At 46.5% G+C, this 20,640-nt stretch overlaps 1 protein-coding gene across 5 annotated transcripts in view; it reads left to right on the forward strand.

Moving 5' to 3' along the window:
- The window catches only part of SPAG17 (sperm associated antigen 17), a 720,739-nt gene that overhangs the window by 241,511 nt on the left and 458,588 nt on the right, over positions 1-20,640 (forward strand). For 2 of the 5 annotated variants that reach the window (XM_069203004.1, XM_069203007.1), the window contains exons 7-9: positions 556-666; positions 10,201-10,382; positions 19,720-19,884. In XM_069203004.1, coding sequence (XP_069059105.1) covers positions 556-666; positions 10,201-10,382; positions 19,720-19,884 — 458 coding nt within the window. The remainder of the gene's footprint in view (positions 1-555; positions 667-10,200; positions 10,383-19,719; positions 19,885-20,640) is intronic. The other 3 variants (XM_069203006.1, XM_069203008.1, XM_069203009.1) reach the window with 3 other exon arrangements.

Below are 20,640 nucleotides of genomic sequence, written 5' to 3' on the forward strand. Positions count from 1 at the left end.
TTGAGGTGGGTAGCCGAAGTTGAGATCTGTAAGACATCTGCTTGCATCTCAAGTCACACCTTCAATGAACATGCTTGAGGAGTGAGACCTGGGAATTCTGCTCGTCACCTTACTCTGGGATCTCACCTTCGAACACTCGCTCTTCTCCAACAGCTCTGCCCAGATGAACATCCACGACTAGAAAATGTACACTTCTAATGTATGTCTGTCCTTGTTATCTGTGCTTGCCACTATAATGCCATCTCCTTCTTTCTTACAATGGCTGACCGTCTTAAACTAGTTTAACAATATCTATTGACAGTTGATGGCATTTTCAAGAGACAGTGAAATGTTAAGTGACCTGGAGGTTTTCCAGTGTAGATCTTTCTCGCTTTGACCAGTGTCTCACGTTGAATGGTGGAGAATCATTTTCAAAGTTAACTGCATTGTACAGTTCTTGGATACAACATTGTAGGTACAGAAGTTCTAATCTCAGCAGTGACCGCAGTTAGAGCACCCCTATCTGGATGTCTCTAGGCCTTGACACATATATATTTATTTATATGACTTATACAGAGCAGCCTCTCACGAAAGCCGCATCTCTCCACGTACGAATCGACCAACCAAAAACAGAAGAGGAGAAAGGGGGACCGAATATGATGGGGCCCGAGGTGGCCAAGGGAGAAGGTAAACATCAAAGAAGATATTTGATTTTAGCGAGTGTGATAACGGAAGGACGTGGGTGGTACCTTGAAGGACATCCTACTCATTGATGCCTACAGACCTTCCTCCAGGTCTGACACATCCGATGTTCTCGATTGTAAGTGTGTAGTGCATGTGCCACCGTGTAGTGATGGACTTCAATCTGGATCCAGTCTTTGAAGGAGCACGGGGCGTGACGCAGAGGATGAGATGAGTACCAGTTGAGATGTCTTCACAAAGGAAGGACGTGGTCTTTCTTTGCTTGTTAGTGTGTTTACGAGGTTTGTACTAGCAGTAGTTTGTGGATTCATCAGCTTGAAATCCCAGTGAAGAGTGAAACGCAGTAGTTAAGTGACTGTCTGATGAAGTCCACTCTTTTAGGGACTTGAAGCGGACAAGCAATGTCTTCTGTCAGACTTGAGGGAGAGTTCAACGTTGACAATGACTTCTACGTTCCTGGCCGAGTTAGTCCTGGATGGAGGTAAACTCATGCAGTTGGTCAGATCATGAACGAGAGGCATGAACTATCTGCATTTGCATTTGGCTTTATGTCATTGGAATGATGTTTCTTCCGGTGAGCTGTGAAGTCTCCTTTGGAACAATGATCTAAAAGGAACTGTTCTGGCAATGTGAGATCTGTGTCTGAGTCCCAGCTGTGGAGAGAATCTTTTTAGAAAAAGTGAGATGATGCCCTCTATTGAATGCAGCAAAGAGGTGGAGGGATATGCAAAGGGCTTCAGCAGGGCAATCGATTGGCGAAAGGAGGTTTTTCTGTAGCCAGGAAACACGCTTTATTACAGTGAGTTTTTCTGAAGCCTGAGGAGCCACAGTCGAGCACCTGGTTTATTTGCAAGTATTGCCGCCATTGTAGAGAGAAGACCTAGTGCAAAACGTTGGAATGAGCAGTTAGATTGTATGTACTCCTGAAGTTAGAGAACTTAACAGGGTCTGCTCCAGTGGGCGATCCTGGAAATTTGAACGATATTGGCATTAAGTATTTGGCTAATGAATCCTGAATGGTGAGGACTTAGTAATTAATTGCAGGCTGCAGACCATGGTGGAGTGAAGGAAACTTTGCACCTCAGGGTGTTGGTTCTCTGGTGCATCTTCAGACTGTTACTCTGTAAAACTGACTAGGAACCCCGGAGGTGAAAGCAATTACCGCTGCAGTGTGGATGCAGGTATTTGTCAATCTGTCAATAAGTATTTGTAGAGCGCTGCACTGTCACCCCTGGGGGTATCTGTGCGCTGGGGTGTGGTGTCTCTGTTCATAGGAGGAGGGGAAGTTTGTTCCAGGCCCTGGTGGTGAAGTTTGAGAAGGAGCTGCCACCAATGCGGCTGCGACGGATGCGGGTGTGTGTGCGAGAGCCAGCAAGGAGGAGTACAGGTGTCTGGCCGGTTGGTGGAAGCTCAGTCGGTGGTTGATGTAAGCCAGTCCTTGATTGTATAAGGCTTTGTAGGTGTGTGCGAGGATCTTGAATGGGCATCTCTTATGGACGAGGAGCCAGTGAAGGTCTCTGAGGTGCGGGGTGATATGGGTACACCTAGGGAGGTCCAGGGTGACTCTGAGTGCATTGCCATAGTCCTAGGTACACCTAGGGAGGGCCTGGGTGATGACTTTACTGGTGTTGACTGGGGCCCATCTAATGATTCTGCAGAGCATGCGGAGGGTATGGAAGCAGGAGGCAACTGTGTTGATTTGCTGCTTCATGGTCAGTTTGCTGTTGAAGAAGATGCTGAAGTTGCGTGTGTGGTCCATGGGCGCAGGTGTGGCTCCGAGTTTGGCTGGCCACCAGCCATGGTCCCACATGGAAGTGTTTCTCCTGAAGTTTTCAGCACTTCTGTTTTGTCGAAGTTGAGTTTCAGGCAGTTTGTTTTCTTTCATTCGGCTAAGTTTGTTCTGGTGGATGGGTCTTCTGTGAGTGAGAGGATGAGCTGAGTATCGTCTGCGTAGGAGATGATGTTGTGTCTGGGATCTGTAGGAGGTTGGCCTGGCTTATAGTGAGTACCTGATGGTACTTACACCCTGTGCCAGGTCTAGTTATCCCTTATTAGTGTAGAAGAGGTGTTTCTAGCAGCTTAGGCTGATAGAAGGTAGCTATGGTAAAGCAGCTTAGGCTGAATTAGGAGACATGCAAAGCTCCTACTATACCACTGGTGTCATATGCACAATATCATAAGAAAACACAATACTCAGAGTTACTAAAAATAAAGGGACTTTATTTTAGTGACAATATGCCAAAAGTATCTCAGAGGTAAGTAAAATACCCAAAATATACACACAAACCAAAATCAGGTAGGTAAACAGTTAGGAAAATAGTGCAAACACTATAGAACACAATAGGAGACAATAGGCCTAGGGGCAACACAAACCATATACTTCAAAAGTGGAATGCAAACCACAAATGGACCCCAGGCCTAGTGTAGTGTGTAGAGGGTCGCTGGGAGTGTAAGAAAGCACTAAGGGTGTCCAACATACCCCACCCCAACACCCTGAAAAGTAGGAGTAAAGTTACCCTACTACCCCAGAAAGACAGTAAAGTTGAGATAGGGGATTCTGCAAAGACAACAACTGACCGCAAAGCACTGAAGATGGATTCCTGGACCTGAGGGAGGGGGAGGAAAGGAAGAGGACCAAGTCCAAGAGTCACGCAAGTGTCCGGGGGGGGCAGGAGCCCACTAAACCCCGGAAGAAGGTGCAAAAGGTCTGCCTCCGGGTGGAAGAAGCCAAAGAGACTGCAACAACGGAAGGTGCCAGGAACTTCTCCTTTGGTCAGAAGGTGTCCCACGGTATGCTGGAGGATGCAGAGTTGTTTCCACGCAAAAAGACCGGAAACAGGCCTTGCTAGCTGCAAGAGTCGCAGGTGAAGGTTTTGGGTGCTTCCAAGGCCCAAGAAGGACCAAGAGGTCGCCCCTTGGAGGAGGAGACAGAGGGGGCACTCAGCAACACAGAGAGCCCCCGCAGAAGCAGGCTGCACCCGCAGAAGCACCTGGCGTTCAGAAGATCTGAGCACGGCGGTCGTCTCAGGACAACAAAAGAGGGTCCCACAAAGTCGGAGTCCAACTCGGTGAGTTGGGCAATGCAGAACGGAGTGCTGGGGACCTGGCTAGGCTGTGCACAAAGGAAGTCTTGCAAAAGTGCACAGAAGCCCTAGCAGCTGCAGTTCACGCAGTACACAGGATTACTGTCTGGCGTGGGGAGGCAAGGACTTACCTCCACCAAATTTGGACAGAAGGGCCACTGGACTGTCGGGGACACTTGGATCCAGCTCCTGTGTTCCAGGGACCACGCTCGTCGAGATGAGAGGGGACCCAGAGGACTGGTGATGCAGAAGTTTGGTGCCTGCGTTAGCAGGGGGAAGATTCCGTCAACCCACGTGAGATTTCTTCTTGGCTTCCAGTGCAGGGTGGAGGCAGACAGCCCTCGGAGCATGCACCACCAGGAAACAGTCGAGAAAGCCGGCAGGATGAGGTGCTACAATGTTGCTGGTAGTCTTCTTGCTACTTTGTTGCGGTTTTGCAGGTGTCCTGGAGCAGTCAGCGGTTGATCCTTGGCAGAAGTCGAAGAGAAAAGTGCAGAGGAACTCTGGTGAGCTCTTGCATTCCTTATCTAGTGAGATGCCCACAGGAGAGATCCTAAATAGCCCTCAGAGGAGGATTGGCTACAGAGAGAGGTAAGCACCTATCAGGAGGGGTCTCTGATGTCACCTGCTGGCACTGGCCACTCAGAGGTCTCCATTGTGCCCTCACACCTCTGCATTCAAGATGGCAGAGGTCTAGGGCAACTGGAGGAGCTCTGGGTACCTCCCCTGGGGAGGTGCTGGTCAGGGGAGTGGTCACTCCCCTTTGTCCATTTTCACGCCAGAGCAGGGCTGGGGGGATCCCTGAACCGGTGTAGACTGGCTTATGCTGAAGGGCACCATCTGTGCCCTTCCAAGCATTTCCAGAGGCCAGGAGAGGCTACTCCTCTCAGGCCCTTAACAACTATTTCCAAAGGGAGAGGGTGTAGCACCCTCTCTCAGAGGAAATTCTTTGTTCTGCCTTCCTGGGACTGGGCTGCCCAGGCGCGGGGGGCAGAAACCTGTCTGAGGGTTGGCAGCAGCGGTAGCTGCAGAGAAAACCACATAGAGTTAGTTTGGCAGTACCCGGGCTCTATGCTGGAGCCACGGGATGCATGGCATTGTCCCCTCCAATACCATAATGGTATTGGGGTGACAATTCCATGATCCTGGACATGTTACATGGCCATGTTCGGAGTTACCATTGTGAAGCTACACATAGGTATTGACCTATATGTAGTTCACGCGTGTAATGGTGTCCCCGCACTCACAAGTCCGGGGAAATTGACCTGAACAATGTGAGGGCACCTTGGCTAGTGCCAGGGTGCCCTCACACTTAGTAACTTTGCACCTAACCTTCACTAAGTGAGGGTTAGACATATAGGTGACTTATAAGTTACTTAAGTGCAGTGTAAAATGGCTGTGAAATAACGTGGATGTTATTTCACTCAGGCTGCAGTGGCAGTCCAGGGTAAGAATTGTCAGAGCTCCCTATGGGTGGCAAAAGAAATGCTGCAGCCCATAGAGATCTCCTGGAACCCCAATACCCTGGGTACCTAGGTACCATATACTAGGGAATTATAAGGGTGTTCCAGTGTGCCAATCACAATTGGTAATATTAGTCACTAGCCTGTAGTGACAATTTTAAAAGCAGAGAGAGCATAACCACTGAGGTCCTGGTTAGCAGAGCCTCAGTGATACAGTTAGGCACCACACAGGGAACACATACAGGGCACACTTTATGAGCACTGGGGTCCTGGCTATCAGGATCCCAGTGACACAGGCAAAAACAAACATATATATAAGTAAAAAATGGGGGTAACATGCCAGGCAAGATGGTACTTTCCTACAGGATCTGACTATGTGGGAAAGGGGGCTCAAGTAACTGTTGAACAGAGTGGGTCTGAGGGATGACCCTTGGAATGCACCACAAATTATGTTCTTGAGTGCCGAAGGGAAGTGAGGCAGCCGAACGCTCTGAGTGCGTCCTATCAGGAAGGAGGCGATCCATTCTCTTGTATGCCGATGCTGTGGAGTCTGTTGATGAGGGTGTGGTGGGAAACGATGTCAAGCGCAGCTGATAGGTCGAGGAGGATTAGGGCAGTGGTTTCCCCGTGATCGAGGAGTGCTCCGATGTTGTCTGTTGCAAAAAGAACAGGTGATGGATGGAATGTTGAACAATGTCAAACATTCACCCCCAGTACAGATCTGGGCCTAAACCCATCGATTTGTTGCTACCCATGCCATTCCAGTTTGAACCCAGCCATATGCAAATCAATCTTGACCCTGCTCCCCATGGGAAAAGTCCAGCCCGAACTGCCAGGCCAAGTCCTCACTGGACCAGAAACAAGCATCCTGGGACCGGTTTTGTGGTATCACCCTTCGGGCTGATGTGGTTGGTTCAGAAGTTGAACAGGTGGTGGGGGCTTTGGGTCTGTGGGTGCCCTGGGGTGAACTTATGACAGGATGGCTGAAGTGACTTGCTGGGTGAGCTGAGTCCATTTGGTGATTGTTCTGCTGGTGTGCGCTGAGGCAGTCAAGACAGTTGAGGTTGGAGATCGTGGTTGAGGGGGTCGAAGTTGTTGTAGATGGAGGCAGTCTTGCTGTGAAAGTAGTCTGAAAGGGTGTCGTAGAGTTTTTGAGAAGGATGGACAGTGTTCTCTGTGGCTGGTCGGGTTGGTGTATTCTTTGACAATTTTAAAGTTTTTTCATGTGTTTGGCTGCTCGCTTGACTTCCTTGATTTGCCGGTGGTTGTTGCCGAGGGCTGCTTTATAGGTGGCTCATCAGATGGATTCCTGGTGAATCGCCATTGGTTCTGCACTTGGTGGCTCTGAGCTTCGGGTGTACCAGCTGGCTTGTCCGGAGGTTTTGGTGGTTCTGGCTGGTTTCAACAGGGCGATTTGTGAAGCTACCATTGCTTCATTGTGCTCGTGATGATCTCAGCTTTTCACAGAAATAAGGATGCAGCTGTTACAGATGGCCAGAAAGACTCTGTGGTGGATTTTGAAGATGATTCTTCTGTAGCACCTCTCAGGAATGCAGAATCATACATGTCCTTGTGCGAATAAGATGACATTAGCTGTCTTTTTAGAGCTCTGCTTTTCCTCTACAAGGTTTCCCTTCGTACAGCGGATGGCTCGTGTCTGGGATAACCCAGGGCTATTGTGGAAAACAAAGATCCACAGAGCACCTGTGGATGACTTTGACTGTGGTCCTGGAGAGCATCAGTGGCTTGGAATGCAGAGGGTCCAGTTTTCTGACGTTATTGAAACATGGTTGCAGGAGGTTCGCTGTCATCATCTAGACTAGTCTTGCATCACTAAGGTGATATGAATAAAATAAAAGTATGATAGTACACAAAGGGAGAGTATAAGGGAGTAGGAGAAGACACCCACGTACTCGACTCCCCAAACACAATACTAAGTCACAAACGAGAGTACGGGGTTTTTTGAAATTACAAATGGGTTGAAAGTGTGCTAGTTGCGTCACTATACCAATCCTAAATCTCAACTAAAGATCAAACGAGGGGTGGTTTAAGGTCTGTGGAGGGGGATTTCCTTTACGGACTAGGTGGTCTCACACACTATATGGTGTCATGCTTCATCATATGACCACCTAGCACCACCCAGGTAGGACAATACCACCTGGGCGGACTCAACCGCGCTGTTAAAGGAACAGGAGGGAGTGCGTAAATTAGTTTGATTTCTGGAAAGTAGGGATCCAGCTATGCTATGGGAATAAAAACACCTACTCAGATACCAGGGTGAGTTTTAATAAAAGGTTCTGTGTGGTGTGATTAAAAGAAATGGGAGACCAGTGTGAGAACAATGACTCACAAGGTCACCTATCTAGCCGACATGTTTCTGCCCTTGTGATTGAGCTATGGAGGGTCTCTGGGCATTCATCAGGGCGTTGGATCCCTGTTGCAGATGCTTGTAGCGCGCTGCATTTTAAATCGCGGTAGGAAGAAACGTGGGAACGGAAGGAAGGGCCTACCTTAGCCAAGGGAATACCTGGGGAGGACCTATGGTAAATACAATAAGATAAACAGACCAAAATTGGCGGTGAGAAGGTAATTCACGGCAAACCACAGCACACGTGACAGAGTTTCATGCATAACACAATAGTACTAGTTGCAAATAAAATGGTCGCAGCGCTGCAGGTTTGCAGCACACTTTCAACCCATTTGTAATTTCAAAAAACCCCGTACTCTCGTTTGTGACCTAAAATAAAAGTATGGCCAGGCACTGAGAATGTAGTGAATAACGAGGAAAGGTGTGATATATTCTTCAGGGTGTTACCTTCACTGTGACCTTGGCCGTGGTGCTCACTCCTCAACGAGAGCGTTGTTCTCGTCCTCGAGACAGAAAATAAAATGCCCCATGATCGACATAGGTGCCAAAGTATCCTAAACTTTTGGCTCATTGGTGTGTTGGTGAGTAAAGCTTGAAAGGACATAAAAATGGTATTAAATGTATGAGGCTCCTTCTGCCAATGTGGGACACCACTCAGTAGCAGAGACCCAGGGATGCTTGCGACCGGCTGTGTGGCATGGACAGAAGTATGTTGATGGAAGTACCTGTCTATCATACCAGGTGATGCCCCTCATTGGCATGTCCGTGATTAGGGGTGGTTGGATGGCACCTTTGAACAGTTGCTGTTGTGATGCATGTTCTGGATTCTGGTCGCCCACCAGTCCAGTGTTAAGTTGCCAAAGGAAACGGCTGAAATACTAAAACTGCTGCACGAATGTCATTTTATTCCAATGCGGTTATGGAAGTTAAATGACCCAGAATGGGTATTTTGCTTGGTAGCCCTAACATTCTTTGTTTGATTGTAGTAAATTATTCACAGATTTTAGTGCTGTACATTTGTGGACGGTAAAAGACAAGTCCGATGAAGGAGTGATTTGTACTCATGATGTAATTAGAAGTTGTAAATTCAAATAAGGAGCAAGAAATGTCCAGTAGGTAGAATGCAGAATATATTTACACCTAGTAAATGAGAAATGATTAACATCAAGCCCCAAACGTCATCTCACCTGCCAATATCCCTTGGCCCAGCCACATCTCTCCTACAAAAGATCACCCGTCTCTATGCTTCATCTCACCTGCATCCTTTGTTAGTATTTTCCAGTCACACAGTAACCATAACCAAGGTGCTCTTGATTCGACTAGAAATGATTAACGTTCTGCCCCTTTGATGATCGCTGGGAGATGATGCAGAGAGACCAGTGGACGCCTGCAGGTGTAAAAAAAAAAAAAAATGTAAATTAGCACTTGTATAGCGCACTACTCACCCGTTAGGGTCTCAAGGCGCTGTACTCATACCGCTATGGAACCCCTCCTGGCTTTTCCCTGTGAGGCGCCCACTCCTGAGCACCCCCAGGGTGAAGCCAGGCATCCAAGCGCTGTTGGGGCCGTTGTGGAGATTAAGCAAGCTATTGCCCAGAGTTGCAGAGTGGGACCCATTAATTAGATTAGGCACTGAGGCAAGAATTATCTGGTCCAAGGGAATTGAGCCCAAGATCTGCCGAAGCGGGAAAACAGGTGAGATGATGCAGAGAGACCAGTGGACGCCTGCAGGTGAGATGATGCAGAGAGACCAGTGGACGCCTGCAGGTGAGATGATGCAGAGAGACCAGTGGACGCCTGCAGGTGAGATGATGCAGAGAGACCAGTGGACGCCTGCAGGTGAGATGATGCAGAGAGACCAGTGGACGCCTGCAGGTGAGATGATGCAGAGAGACCAGTGGACGCCTGCAGGTGAGATGATGCAGAGAGACCAGTGGACGCCTGCAGGTGAGATGATGTGGGAGGGGGCTGATGTTTCCAGGTGAAGTGATGTCATAGGACTTTGGAATACCTGCAAGTAATATGACGTGGTAGGTGTGGCAGATGTTTGCAGCTGAGATGAAGTGCTGGGACCAGTGGAAGCTTGAAGGTGAGATGATGTTGCTTGATCAGTGATTTTTGCAGGAGAGATGATGTTGAAGGACTAGGGAGTGTTTGCAGGAGATATAATGTTGTAGAAAGAGTGGATATTTATAAGTGGTATAATATGTAGGACCTGTGTTATTGTCCATATGTAACCTTAGAAGTGTTGTGAGTGAGAAGAGAAGTATAGGAATGAAAGAATTTTAAGAACTGGCTCTGTGGGGGTCCACGAAGTGAGGGCAAAGTTAAGCTTTAATTTTATTAATCCCAACTTTATAAAAAAAAAATTTTTTTATCTCTAACGACTATAAGTCTGTGTCTGATTTGCTGGGATTGAACCCGTGAGCCTTACGTCTCTGGGCGAGTGATCGCCCCTCATTCAACCATTTGACCAACTCTTCTCTCAGTGTGTGTGTCCACTGCACGAGGTGTAGTGTGGCTGTTTTTCTCTAATAGTATTACAGGCAGATTTGAAATTCATGCATCATAACTATAATCTATATCTGTATAAAATCTTTTGCAGTTCTAGTAGACGAGAAGTCGAAGAAGGAGAGCACTGCAAAATCCCTAGAGACATTTTGGAAGTACTTGGAGCCCATCCTAAACAGTGGAAAACCTGGATCCAAACTCTTTGATGTTGCCCGGCTGCAGTATCTGGTGAAGGAAGAGCTCTTTCCACACGACTGGAACAACTCAGAAATGATGGTCAGTAGCAACGGTCTTTCTCTCAGTCTCAAGTGGTCTCTTACTGACTTCTTGTGACTCTAAATATGTCTTCAGTTTGCTGTGGGGATTTAAAAGGTATCAGGTGCTTGGCTTTAGTTTATAGTCACAAAAAGGGAAGGTGTCAACCATTTCACCAGAAATAAAGATCCCTTTCGAGCAGAGTCTGTAACCTTCTGCTCGCTTCCACCTTTTAAGATGTCTAGGGTCAGTCACTACATGTAAATGTAACAGGCTGTATCCGAGGCTAGGATTCCCTGGACGCGACTATTCCAACCATGTAATCTCGGTGAACTCACCACTTCTTGTCAGTACTTTGATAATCTGCTTTTTTACAGTGCTGCGTGATGATACTTTGCAGTTTTACTGGATGATTTTGCTTGTCTCAATTCCTGTGTCCTCTGATGATACCAATCATATGTGTCTGTAAAGAGTGAAAACTGTCTGACCCCAGTTTAAAGTCCTCGTAACACTCCGTTCCTCCTGCCTGGGTGCTCTGCTGACAGTGGGTGGATTGTTGCAGAGTTCTGGACCAGAGAAGTTCTTGAATGGTCAGTTAATCAACTGTCATTGACCAATGATGTTAGTTTTCATACGGGTGTTCTAATGAAATTAACCCATTTAAACTGACAAATCTGCAGGATTCTGGCTGCCTCAGATTCATTAACTCTTGACTGATGAGCCGTTGGCTGTCTTTGGTTGCTATCGGGAATTTGAAGTGTTGGGAATCACTTTCTTGTCCTCATGAAGTTCCCACAAAAAATTACAAGTGGACCAAAGACTCTTCTTGGACTTTCTCATTTCAAATGTCTTTTAATTGGATTATGTGATGCCCTGTTCATTGAGACTTGAATTATCTATATGTGGGGTTCTGTGATACCTTGAACGTAGGTTGTCTTCATCACTTATGATTTTGTATTGTTGTTACTTCGTCCTCGTCACTCCTATGATATCTCTAACTGTATAATAAATGTTTACTATTTTGTAAAATGGAGAACTCTCTTTTGAAATTAATTCTCAATATATGACTTTGACTAAGTACAGTTGTGAACTGTGTTCCTTTGGAGCAGTATTTGTGTTGATTTGTGATACCCTGGCTTTCTTTGGGAGTGTAGGATGAAGTGTCCCAACCACAGAGCATTAGAACAATCTGGCTGCTGGTCAGCAACAGCCTGAAGAGTGCTGGTGTACGTCCACTCAGGCAGCAAGGAACAGTGGTATTAAATCACCTTCAAGTAGGAAAAGCAAGTGGCGGAAACCGTGTCCACCTGAGATTGAAAGAATAATCTGTCATCTAAGTGGACACCCAAGTATTCGACTGTTAAAGAGGAACTGGGGAATTGGTCCAAAGCACAGCAAGCAAGAACATGACCAGAGAGAAGGTGCACCTCACAAAACTGCCCCTCGATTCTGTCCCTATTCTATTTAAGGGGATTGTGACCCATTGAGTCAGCAACAGTCTGAGAATTTCTTGGTGCCAGGTCAGTATTGCCGTGTAGCCTCAATGCAAGCTGGGTATCGACACATGCAAGACAACTTGAAGGATCTCATGAGTCTTGCCAGAGGGACCACATAAATACTGAAAAGTGCTGGACTGAAGGAAGACCCCTGAGGCACTCTACATCAGCTTGGTAGAAGAGGAGTAACTTTTGTTAGAAAGAAAGTAGGAAACTCAGCTCAGAGCTATTCCTCATATCCCAGTCCCATGCAGCTTCTCTTGAAGTACTGCAAGGGACACAGTGTTGAAGGCCATGGGAGATCAAGTAAGATCAGCGCTACAGTGCCTCCCTGATCCAAATCATACAAAGTTTGTGCCAACCTCAGTTCCAAAGAATAGTCAACACCCTACTTTAGATGAAAGAAAAGATGCGGGCATGGACTTCTCTCTAAGGTCCCCCGATGTTCCATGTTAACAAGGAGATAGGTCTATGGTGGCTTAAGTGGATGCATCCAAAGAAGGCTTCTTCAGCCAAGGAATCCTACAGGCCTTTGTCCAGTCCAGAGGAACAACCAGTGACGTAAACAGAGAAATGACAAACTCACAACCCACTGTTGCTGCATTAGTGCCTACCTGTCGTAGGTTACAAACCGGACAGGGATGATTAGGAGATCCAGATTTAACCATTTTTATTAAATGACAGGATGCTAACTTCTGTGAGTAATGCCTTTAAACCAAAAGCCATTCAAGAAACACCCGTAACATGATCAGAAGAGCTAGAAGCATCACTGCACCCTAACGATTCCTAAATAGAGGGGAGTTTGTCCAGAAAGAAGATAGAGACTCACAGAAAGAAAATGAAGGAGACGTGGACGTCAGAGCACTCATTGGATGAGAGAACTCCTGAATTATGTTAAACATCACCTGGGGGGGAGGTAGAGGCTTAAACTAGTCTAGGGGATTAGAATTGTGCCTGGGCCTGTTTTATCTCTCCTTTGCAACCTCTTAAAGTTCAAGATTGTTCAGCCTTGATGGCTTCAGAGTAACTCCGATGCCAAGGTCCCTCTACCTGCATGCGCGCTCATTCAGAGTCTGACATGGAACGAGCACACAAGGGGCCAGGGAGTTCTGTAGATAGTCCGGTATGACTTTACCCTGAGGGGGGGTCCCAAGCCTCCTGAACCATGCGACGCTTCTCACTGATGAGGCAACATCAGGCTGATGCCGCACGGAAGTTGTTTGTGTTCTTCAGAGGGAAGCAAACGTTCATTCCTGCTGGATGTTTCTGTCGCATCAGATTTAGGGCCTAATTTAGATTTTGGCAGCTGGGTTACTCCATCACAACAGTGACAGATATCCCGTCCCCCAAAATATAAATCCCATAGGACACAGTGTGATTTATATTCCAGCGGACGGGCTATCCATCACCATTACGATGGAGTGACCTGTCCACTGAAATCTATATCAGGCCCTAAGACTGATTTGCCTATGACTGCTCCCCATGCAGTGGCACCGTGGGCATAAAAACAACGGACAGGAATATGGGTCCAGGGCATTGCCACCGCCTGAGGCCTTTGCAGGTACTTCACCCATCACATTTTGTTGTTTTGTTTTGTGGTCCTAAGTGCGACAGATATTCCCAGACGTGTCTCTCATGCTTGCTTTGCCATAGGATTGAAACTGCCTCTGACAGATGAGGCCACGCTAGGCTGAAAGAGCCAAGGATGTAGTTTCCAATAGTGCACAGATAGTGGTACCAGGGTCTAGGGGTCTGAGGAGCTTAGTGGGTACATATTGTTAGCTTGTATGAGGGCCCGTAGCGCTCTTGCTGTTCCACTGTAACTGGTCTGGGGTTGCTCATTTTCTCCTTCAAACAGGAGGTGGTCTGACAAATTGGGCTAGATTGTTCTTAATCGCATAGAGCCAAAAATAATTTGCATATGGTCGACTCCCATCACCTGTGCCACAGTGGGCATGAAAACAATGGACTGGAACATTGCCCAAGCAATTGCTTGTGGTTGAGAATTTTGCAAGCACTCCACATATCACTATTTGTTGCTTCAGTGAAACCCTCAGGGCCTGGTGCAAGTCCTGTGCTCACAATGGCACAGGATTCAAACTGCACCTCACTGATGAGGCCCAAAAAGGCAGAAACTGGTCTGTAATGGCTTGTGCTCCCCTTTGGGCTGGAGTGTTCTTATTGGAGCAGGAATTAATTGTCTTTGCATAAGGTTGGTCCTTGTCTGATTTGACACAGTGGGTGAAACTTAATGAACTGGAAAGGGATCCTGAGCGACTGTCAGTGCCTGAGATGTTTGCAAACATTTCACCAATTACTTTTGTGCCTTTCTAAGTGCGACCGCCTAATTGCAGCAACTATGCCCAGATGTGGACCCTGCGGTTCCTATGCCACAGGACTCAAGCTGCACCTCACTGGTGAGGCCCACACATGCTGAGTATGGCCTGAGGTTGCTTCTGATCCCGCTCAGAAGGTACCTGGGTTATTTTTAGTGTAGCAGGACCAGGTCTGATTTGCATTCGCTTGGTCCTTGTCCAGAGTGGTATACCATGACACAGAATGTGGCTAGAGTGATTACCAGTGGCTGAGACCTTTGGCCATCCATCACCTTGAGTGTTTTCATCTTTGAAGTACATCAAATGCCATCCGTCCCAGCTACCCCTCCGTGAAAGGAGGATGGGTAAAGAAAGGTGTGAGCATAGGGAATCACACACCACACTCCTACGTATCTTACATATCTGCACATCTCAGAATGGTCTCTGATAAAGGTAAGCACTTTTTTTGCCCATGCTGAAGGTTCATCTCAAGAGACAGATTTTCAACACTCAAAAAAGTGCCAATATCAGTCCTACGGATAAGAAGGACTTAGTCGCAGACCATTCTCTGTGCTATGGAAAGTGTGTTTATCGCCGAGAGCACTTCCAGGTGTGACCTAGGGCAGTTCTCTCAAAATCCTCCTAAAATTAAAAGTTATAATGACAAAAAACACCTTATGACTAAAAAGGTATATTTCAGTGTTAAATAGGTCTACCCAAGAGCTGATTAAAAAAAAAAAAATATGAATTAAAAGAAACATTTTCTAAAATTGAACAAGAACTCTCAGTTAGTCCTCAATCAGCATGCCCACCATGAAAAGAAACGCCCCAGCTTCACACTCATAATTTCAACTACTTTTGGCCTTTGGCTAGAAGAGATGATCATGGACACAAAAATTACCCCATCCTTCCTCACCCTGCAAATACAATCAGACTATCTTTAGTCTTAGAAGTATTTAACGCCTGACAAAGTAACAGAGATCAATTCTGGACTCCCTAAACATTGACCCGAAAAACTTCTTCTTACAAAATCTACCACAGATGTAAACAAACCAGAACATGTCCTCCCAGACTCAGGCCTGTCATTCATGGCAACACTGCCTGCAAACCTCAAGACCTCGCGCCTAAGATCTGTTTTCAAACTCTATAAGGTTCTAGGTGAACACTAATCTGGATTCCATGGAAGCCTCGGTGTAGAAACCACCAGTCGGTAGGTAGCAGACAGCATGCTTTACTTGTTCGATAAAAGGAAACTGGTCCTTAAATGGTCATCCCTCTCAAACAGAACCCAGTGTATAAGTAATGACAATGGGCAATTAATCCTCTGGTGAATTGCCAACAGACCGTGGAGACCCCAGGGTTCAATGCCTACAGTCAGCTCTTGGGTGAACTAAAGACTCACCTTTAATTAAACAATTATAAAGTTAACTCTGAAGAGACTTATATTCCTACATTCTGGGTCCACTCGGCACCGCCTCAAAAGCAGACTAGAGACCACTTGCAAATCAAACACCTTGGCATGTAGGTCCTTTCTTAGTTCTTGACGCCAAAACCAACTCCTGCATACTAACCCTCACCCATGGACCTTTTCGCCTAGTCACCGAGAGATGCAGTGCGAGCACTGTATGGGGAGAATCTGGTATTTCAGAGTTAATGTCTTTACATTTTTTTATTGTACATAATAATACATCAGATCACTGTTTTCTCTTTGAGATCGATTTCACACAAAATGCTCGGGCTGTGCCCCGCTTTTTCCTGAGCAGTTCTATACTGCATTCTGCTGCCCTCTTTCCCGGTCCGAAGCCGCCTTTATAAAACCTCAAGTACGTATATAAATAAAATGTATCAGAAGTCTTTGCTACCAGGACAAGCCGGCTTTTATCCTGATGGGAGTCTGATCAGCCTCTGCAACGAAGGACTTGAGGGTGTCCGGGCACCGTACATTGCAAATGGTACTGTTCATCGCTGCTAAGGTGGTTGTATAGATCATGAGGTCACCACAAGGTACATCTTACTTGCCCCTGAGGGTCCCCTTTAGAGACTGAGGATGATGCACTGACTGACCTGACCTTCCAAGGTACGATATTGATGTCCTTAACACATTACTTTACAGAAAACTGGGGGACGGCCAGGAACAGAGCAATAGAATGGGATGCGGTGAAGGTGGTGCTTCGGGGCATCTGTACGTCTACTTCTGTGGGGGTACGTCGGGTGTTGGAAAATGAGCTAACTTCACGGGAGGCAGAACTCGCTGAACTGGGGAAGGAACTCCCTACTGATCCCGCTGCTATGGAAGTGTTGAATCAACTTAAGCGTCAGCTCAATGACACCTGGGCCTGACTCGAGAAATTTGCCAAAACCTCAGCTCGGTGTTCCCACAGAGTTCTATAAAGCCTTCTCGGACGTTCTGGCTGATAGACTGCTTGATGTGTTCGCAGAGGCCTATGAGGCACGACGGTTACCTCACTCCATGTCAGAAGCCCTAATCACTTTGATTCCGGGTAAAGATCCTCTTGGGACTAATTTATACCGGCCCATCTCAATGTTAAATTTTTATGGCAAACTCGTTAGCTGCATCCTGGCCACTCGCCTCCTCCCACATTTACCAGGACTGATCCATGACGATCAATCCAGCTTTATTCCACACCGTAATATGGGATGGGTGGTGGAGGGTCTATGTTCCTCTGTTCGGTCCTGGAACACTTTACAATTATCCCTGATGGGGAAAATCACCCTTATAAAAATGGTGGTATTGCCGCGCTGTCTATAATTCCCAAAGATACATTTCGGGAAATAGACAAACTCTTGGTGGAGCTCCTGTGGCAGGGCAGGAGATGCCAGGTAGGTCAGGCCAGGCTTAGACAGGAGTGAGGGAGAGGTGGCATGGAGGTCCCAGACCTGGAATTATCCTACTGTGCTTCACAGCTGCAACATGCCATCTATTGGCTTGATAGAGAGACAAACTGGGAGGGGGAAACTCCTGGCTGGCTCACATGATGGCCACCAACTGGGTGAATGGCTCATGATGGGTTCAAATGTGCCCAGAGAGCTTCTGCATGTAATCTATCTGATGGGTTGTGTCTGGGAAAGAACTGTGACGAGTGCTGAAAAGGGCGCCCGATGCCCCTGAGTTAGACATTTCGATAATTCCCCCTTTTTGATGTATAGCACACATAATGATGGTCGGTAAAGGGCAAGAGGGGGGATGTTCAATGTTGTCAGACCCCTACCTGGATGGGCACTTTGTTACCATACACCCGGCACGTTCCACCTAGGCACAGGCCAATTTCAGCAATATGCTAAAATGGTGGCCACTGCACGGCAGCTTTGCCCATCTTTCCCCGGAAGAGCCCAGTCCCACACAAACCATGGTCCGTCTGCTAGTGATGTCATGAGGACATCATCTTATTACACACATTTACCGAGCCCTGCGCTCTGATAGGCAACTGCGGCAAATGCGGAATGAAGAGGTCTTGCAGCAACATAGTGAAGAACGTATCACCCTCTTGGGTGACCAGAATACATGAGGGGGTCAGGAGCACAGCTGTTTGTGCTCAGTTCAAGCAAATACAATACAATATTTTTCACATGACATATCTCTCACCACACCGCATTCGCTACATAAATCCTTCTAGGAAGAGCACCTGTCCTAGATATTGGGTGCTAGAGGCAGACTTCTTGCATATGGTATGGCACTGCCCTGGGGTGAGGGAGATTTGGGGGGAGGGGGGCGGTCCGGGAGATCCTGAGGGAGTTGATAGGCTTGGAGATTCCACAATTGATTAAGACTTATCTTTTGGGGATACTCCCACAAAATGAAAAAAAAACTAAGCAGGTGTTATGCGATCCTGGGTCTCATAGTAGCCAAACGGCGCATAGCCATTCACTGGATGAGCCCCCACCCACCAACAAAATTAAGTTGGACAAGAGGTTTATTAGAGTGAACAGGAGCAGAAGAAGCTCCTATGCGAAAAACCAGACAGGACACAAATTTGCAAGACAGACTTCTAGCATGAGTGACTATGACCCAAACCCTATTAGACAGGACTACTACTAGTCAGGGTGAGGAACATTCAAGCTTGGAAGTATCAAGGCAACAAATGGTAAAATACACCTCAACTTAGTCATCAGACTGTTGAACGCCCAATTACCCACTTCAATAGGTGGCATCAAAGGCTGTGTACCAGAACAGCACTGTACGCCTAGCACATACACTATGCTGGGGGTTGAGGCGTAACGCAGCTAGAAAGGATGATATTCCGAGTATACCAGGTTGTCTTTCTTAAGTTTTCATTATATGACTGTAATGATGTATGGCGTGCATATCCAGCAGATTAATGATGGACAAAAAATTGCGCATGTGTATGTTGATTGACTGTACTCTGTTATTATATTTTTTCTAAAAATAAAAATAAAAAAGGTACATCTTACTTACATTATGCAGAGGTTACATCAATATAAATGGTTATGTTTACCTTTTTCGGTGGTAGGTTGACCAGAGACATGGTCCAGCTTATGGTCATAAGTGTTTTTTGAGAAGAAATAACTATACTTTTGTTTTGAAGATGGCCACGGAGGGGGTTGCGTATATCTCTTGCGAAAGAGAGTTTAGATCCTGGGGAATTTCCTGTGAAGGAGTGTGTGTGTGTGATCGTGAATCTGGGCAGCTCCAGTAGCAATGACTCTCAGCCTGTATCAGACTGCCTGAAGTTGCACTCTTTCCAAGGCAGAATTTAGGATTTATATTATTGTTCTATGCAAAGAGCACACAACATGCTGCTAGAAGATCACTCACCAGCAACATCTGAAATATGCATGACCACCAGCGTGGCTGTCTTCATGGACAAGCTTTGTGGTCCAGGAGGGTTCGGCATAGTGAATTGTATGACCAACAGCATTTGTGACATACAGGAGTCCAATAGTACCAAACATATTCCTGACCAATATGAGTCTCTTTCTGAAAGATCAGAAGTAGCTTTGAGTGTCAGTGTTCACCTTTGCGAATCACTAATGTGTGGCGTGTGGTAGGTGGCCTGTTATAATAGCTTCATCTTATTGACCTCCAGCTCAAGGTGGTACCACTCTTCAAGGCGTGACACTCTGTACCAACAATGGACTGCAAATGTAAGGTGTCACCTTGTGATTTCAGACCTTGGATCTCTGTTTAGTCAGGGTGTCTCCCTTCTCTTCCTCTAATTATGTATTTATTCATTTGCAAAGCACGCTGCATGGACAAACGCACACCCAGATGGAAAGACTCATCATGTAATAGATAAAAGGACACACAGATTTAATAGAAAGTTTAGGTTTTTAGGGCTCTCTGAGGTCTATCAATCTGGGAACGAACCTGAGGTGTATCCTTGCTGCTGAGAGTGGTGGGGAGGGGAAGTAGAATACACCTTTCCCTTGTGGAGTTCTTGCAGGTATTATTAAAGGTGAGAAAAAGTTTGCATTGACAACACAATTCAGAGATGTGATGGGATAAGTACTGTTGTTTAAGGCATCCAGTCAGCCATTCTTCACTAAACTCTGCATTGTCTTTCCCAGCAGCTGGCTCTTGGCACTGCAATCTTCGAGGGTATTGCTTGCCTGATGTACGACTGTCTGGACTGGAAGCAGCAGTATGCGCACTACCTGGACAACATGAAGCTCATCAAAGTTCCCCTGGTGACCAGAGAGAAAGTGCTTCCCAAGCAACCCTCTGTCCATGAGGTACGAACAAGATCTTTTATAGATGATGAGCCCTTCTTCTCCCCATACCTTGAGCATGTTTTGAGGTACGTACATGATCTTTTATAGATGATGAGCCCTTCTTCTACACATATCTTGAGCATTTTTTGAGGTATGTACATGATCTTTTATGGAGATGAGCCCTTCTCCTCCTCTACTCAACCCTGAATGTCATTGAGGTACACACATATGACTCTTCGAGGTACGTACATGATCTTTTGTAGAGATGAGTCTTTCTCTTCTTCTCAACATTGAGCATTATCCAGATATGCACATGATCTTTTGTAGAGGTGAGTCTTTCTCCTCCTCTATTCAATCTTGAGCATCATCGAGGTATGGACATGATCTTTTTTTGGAGATGATCTTTCTTCTCTGTTCAACCTTGAGAATCATCAAGATACACACATGATCTTTTGTAGAGATGAGCCTTTCTTCTTCTCTACTTACCTTGAGCGTCATGGAGGTACACACATGATCTTTTATAGAGATGAGTTTTTCTCGTTCCCTATTCAACATTGAGCGCCATTGCAGGACATATGTTTCATGTTGGTCCGATGTGTCCCCGCTACTGTTTAGAGCTCTCTAATGCCCTGTTTGGTTGGAAACAGCTGTCATTTTAAGTTTATAAGTCAGGAATGAAAGTGCCCAAGAGAAGTAAAACCCTGAGAGCATCAGTAGGGAGAAGGAAGTAGGGGCACTTTAAAAAGACTGAGCGTACCTGCGAGCTTAGTGCCAACA

This window comes from Pleurodeles waltl, chromosome 8 (genome assembly GCF_031143425.1).
Source record: "Pleurodeles waltl isolate 20211129_DDA chromosome 8, aPleWal1.hap1.20221129, whole genome shotgun sequence".
Classification (NCBI taxonomy): domain Eukaryota; kingdom Metazoa; phylum Chordata; class Amphibia; order Caudata; family Salamandridae; genus Pleurodeles; species Pleurodeles waltl.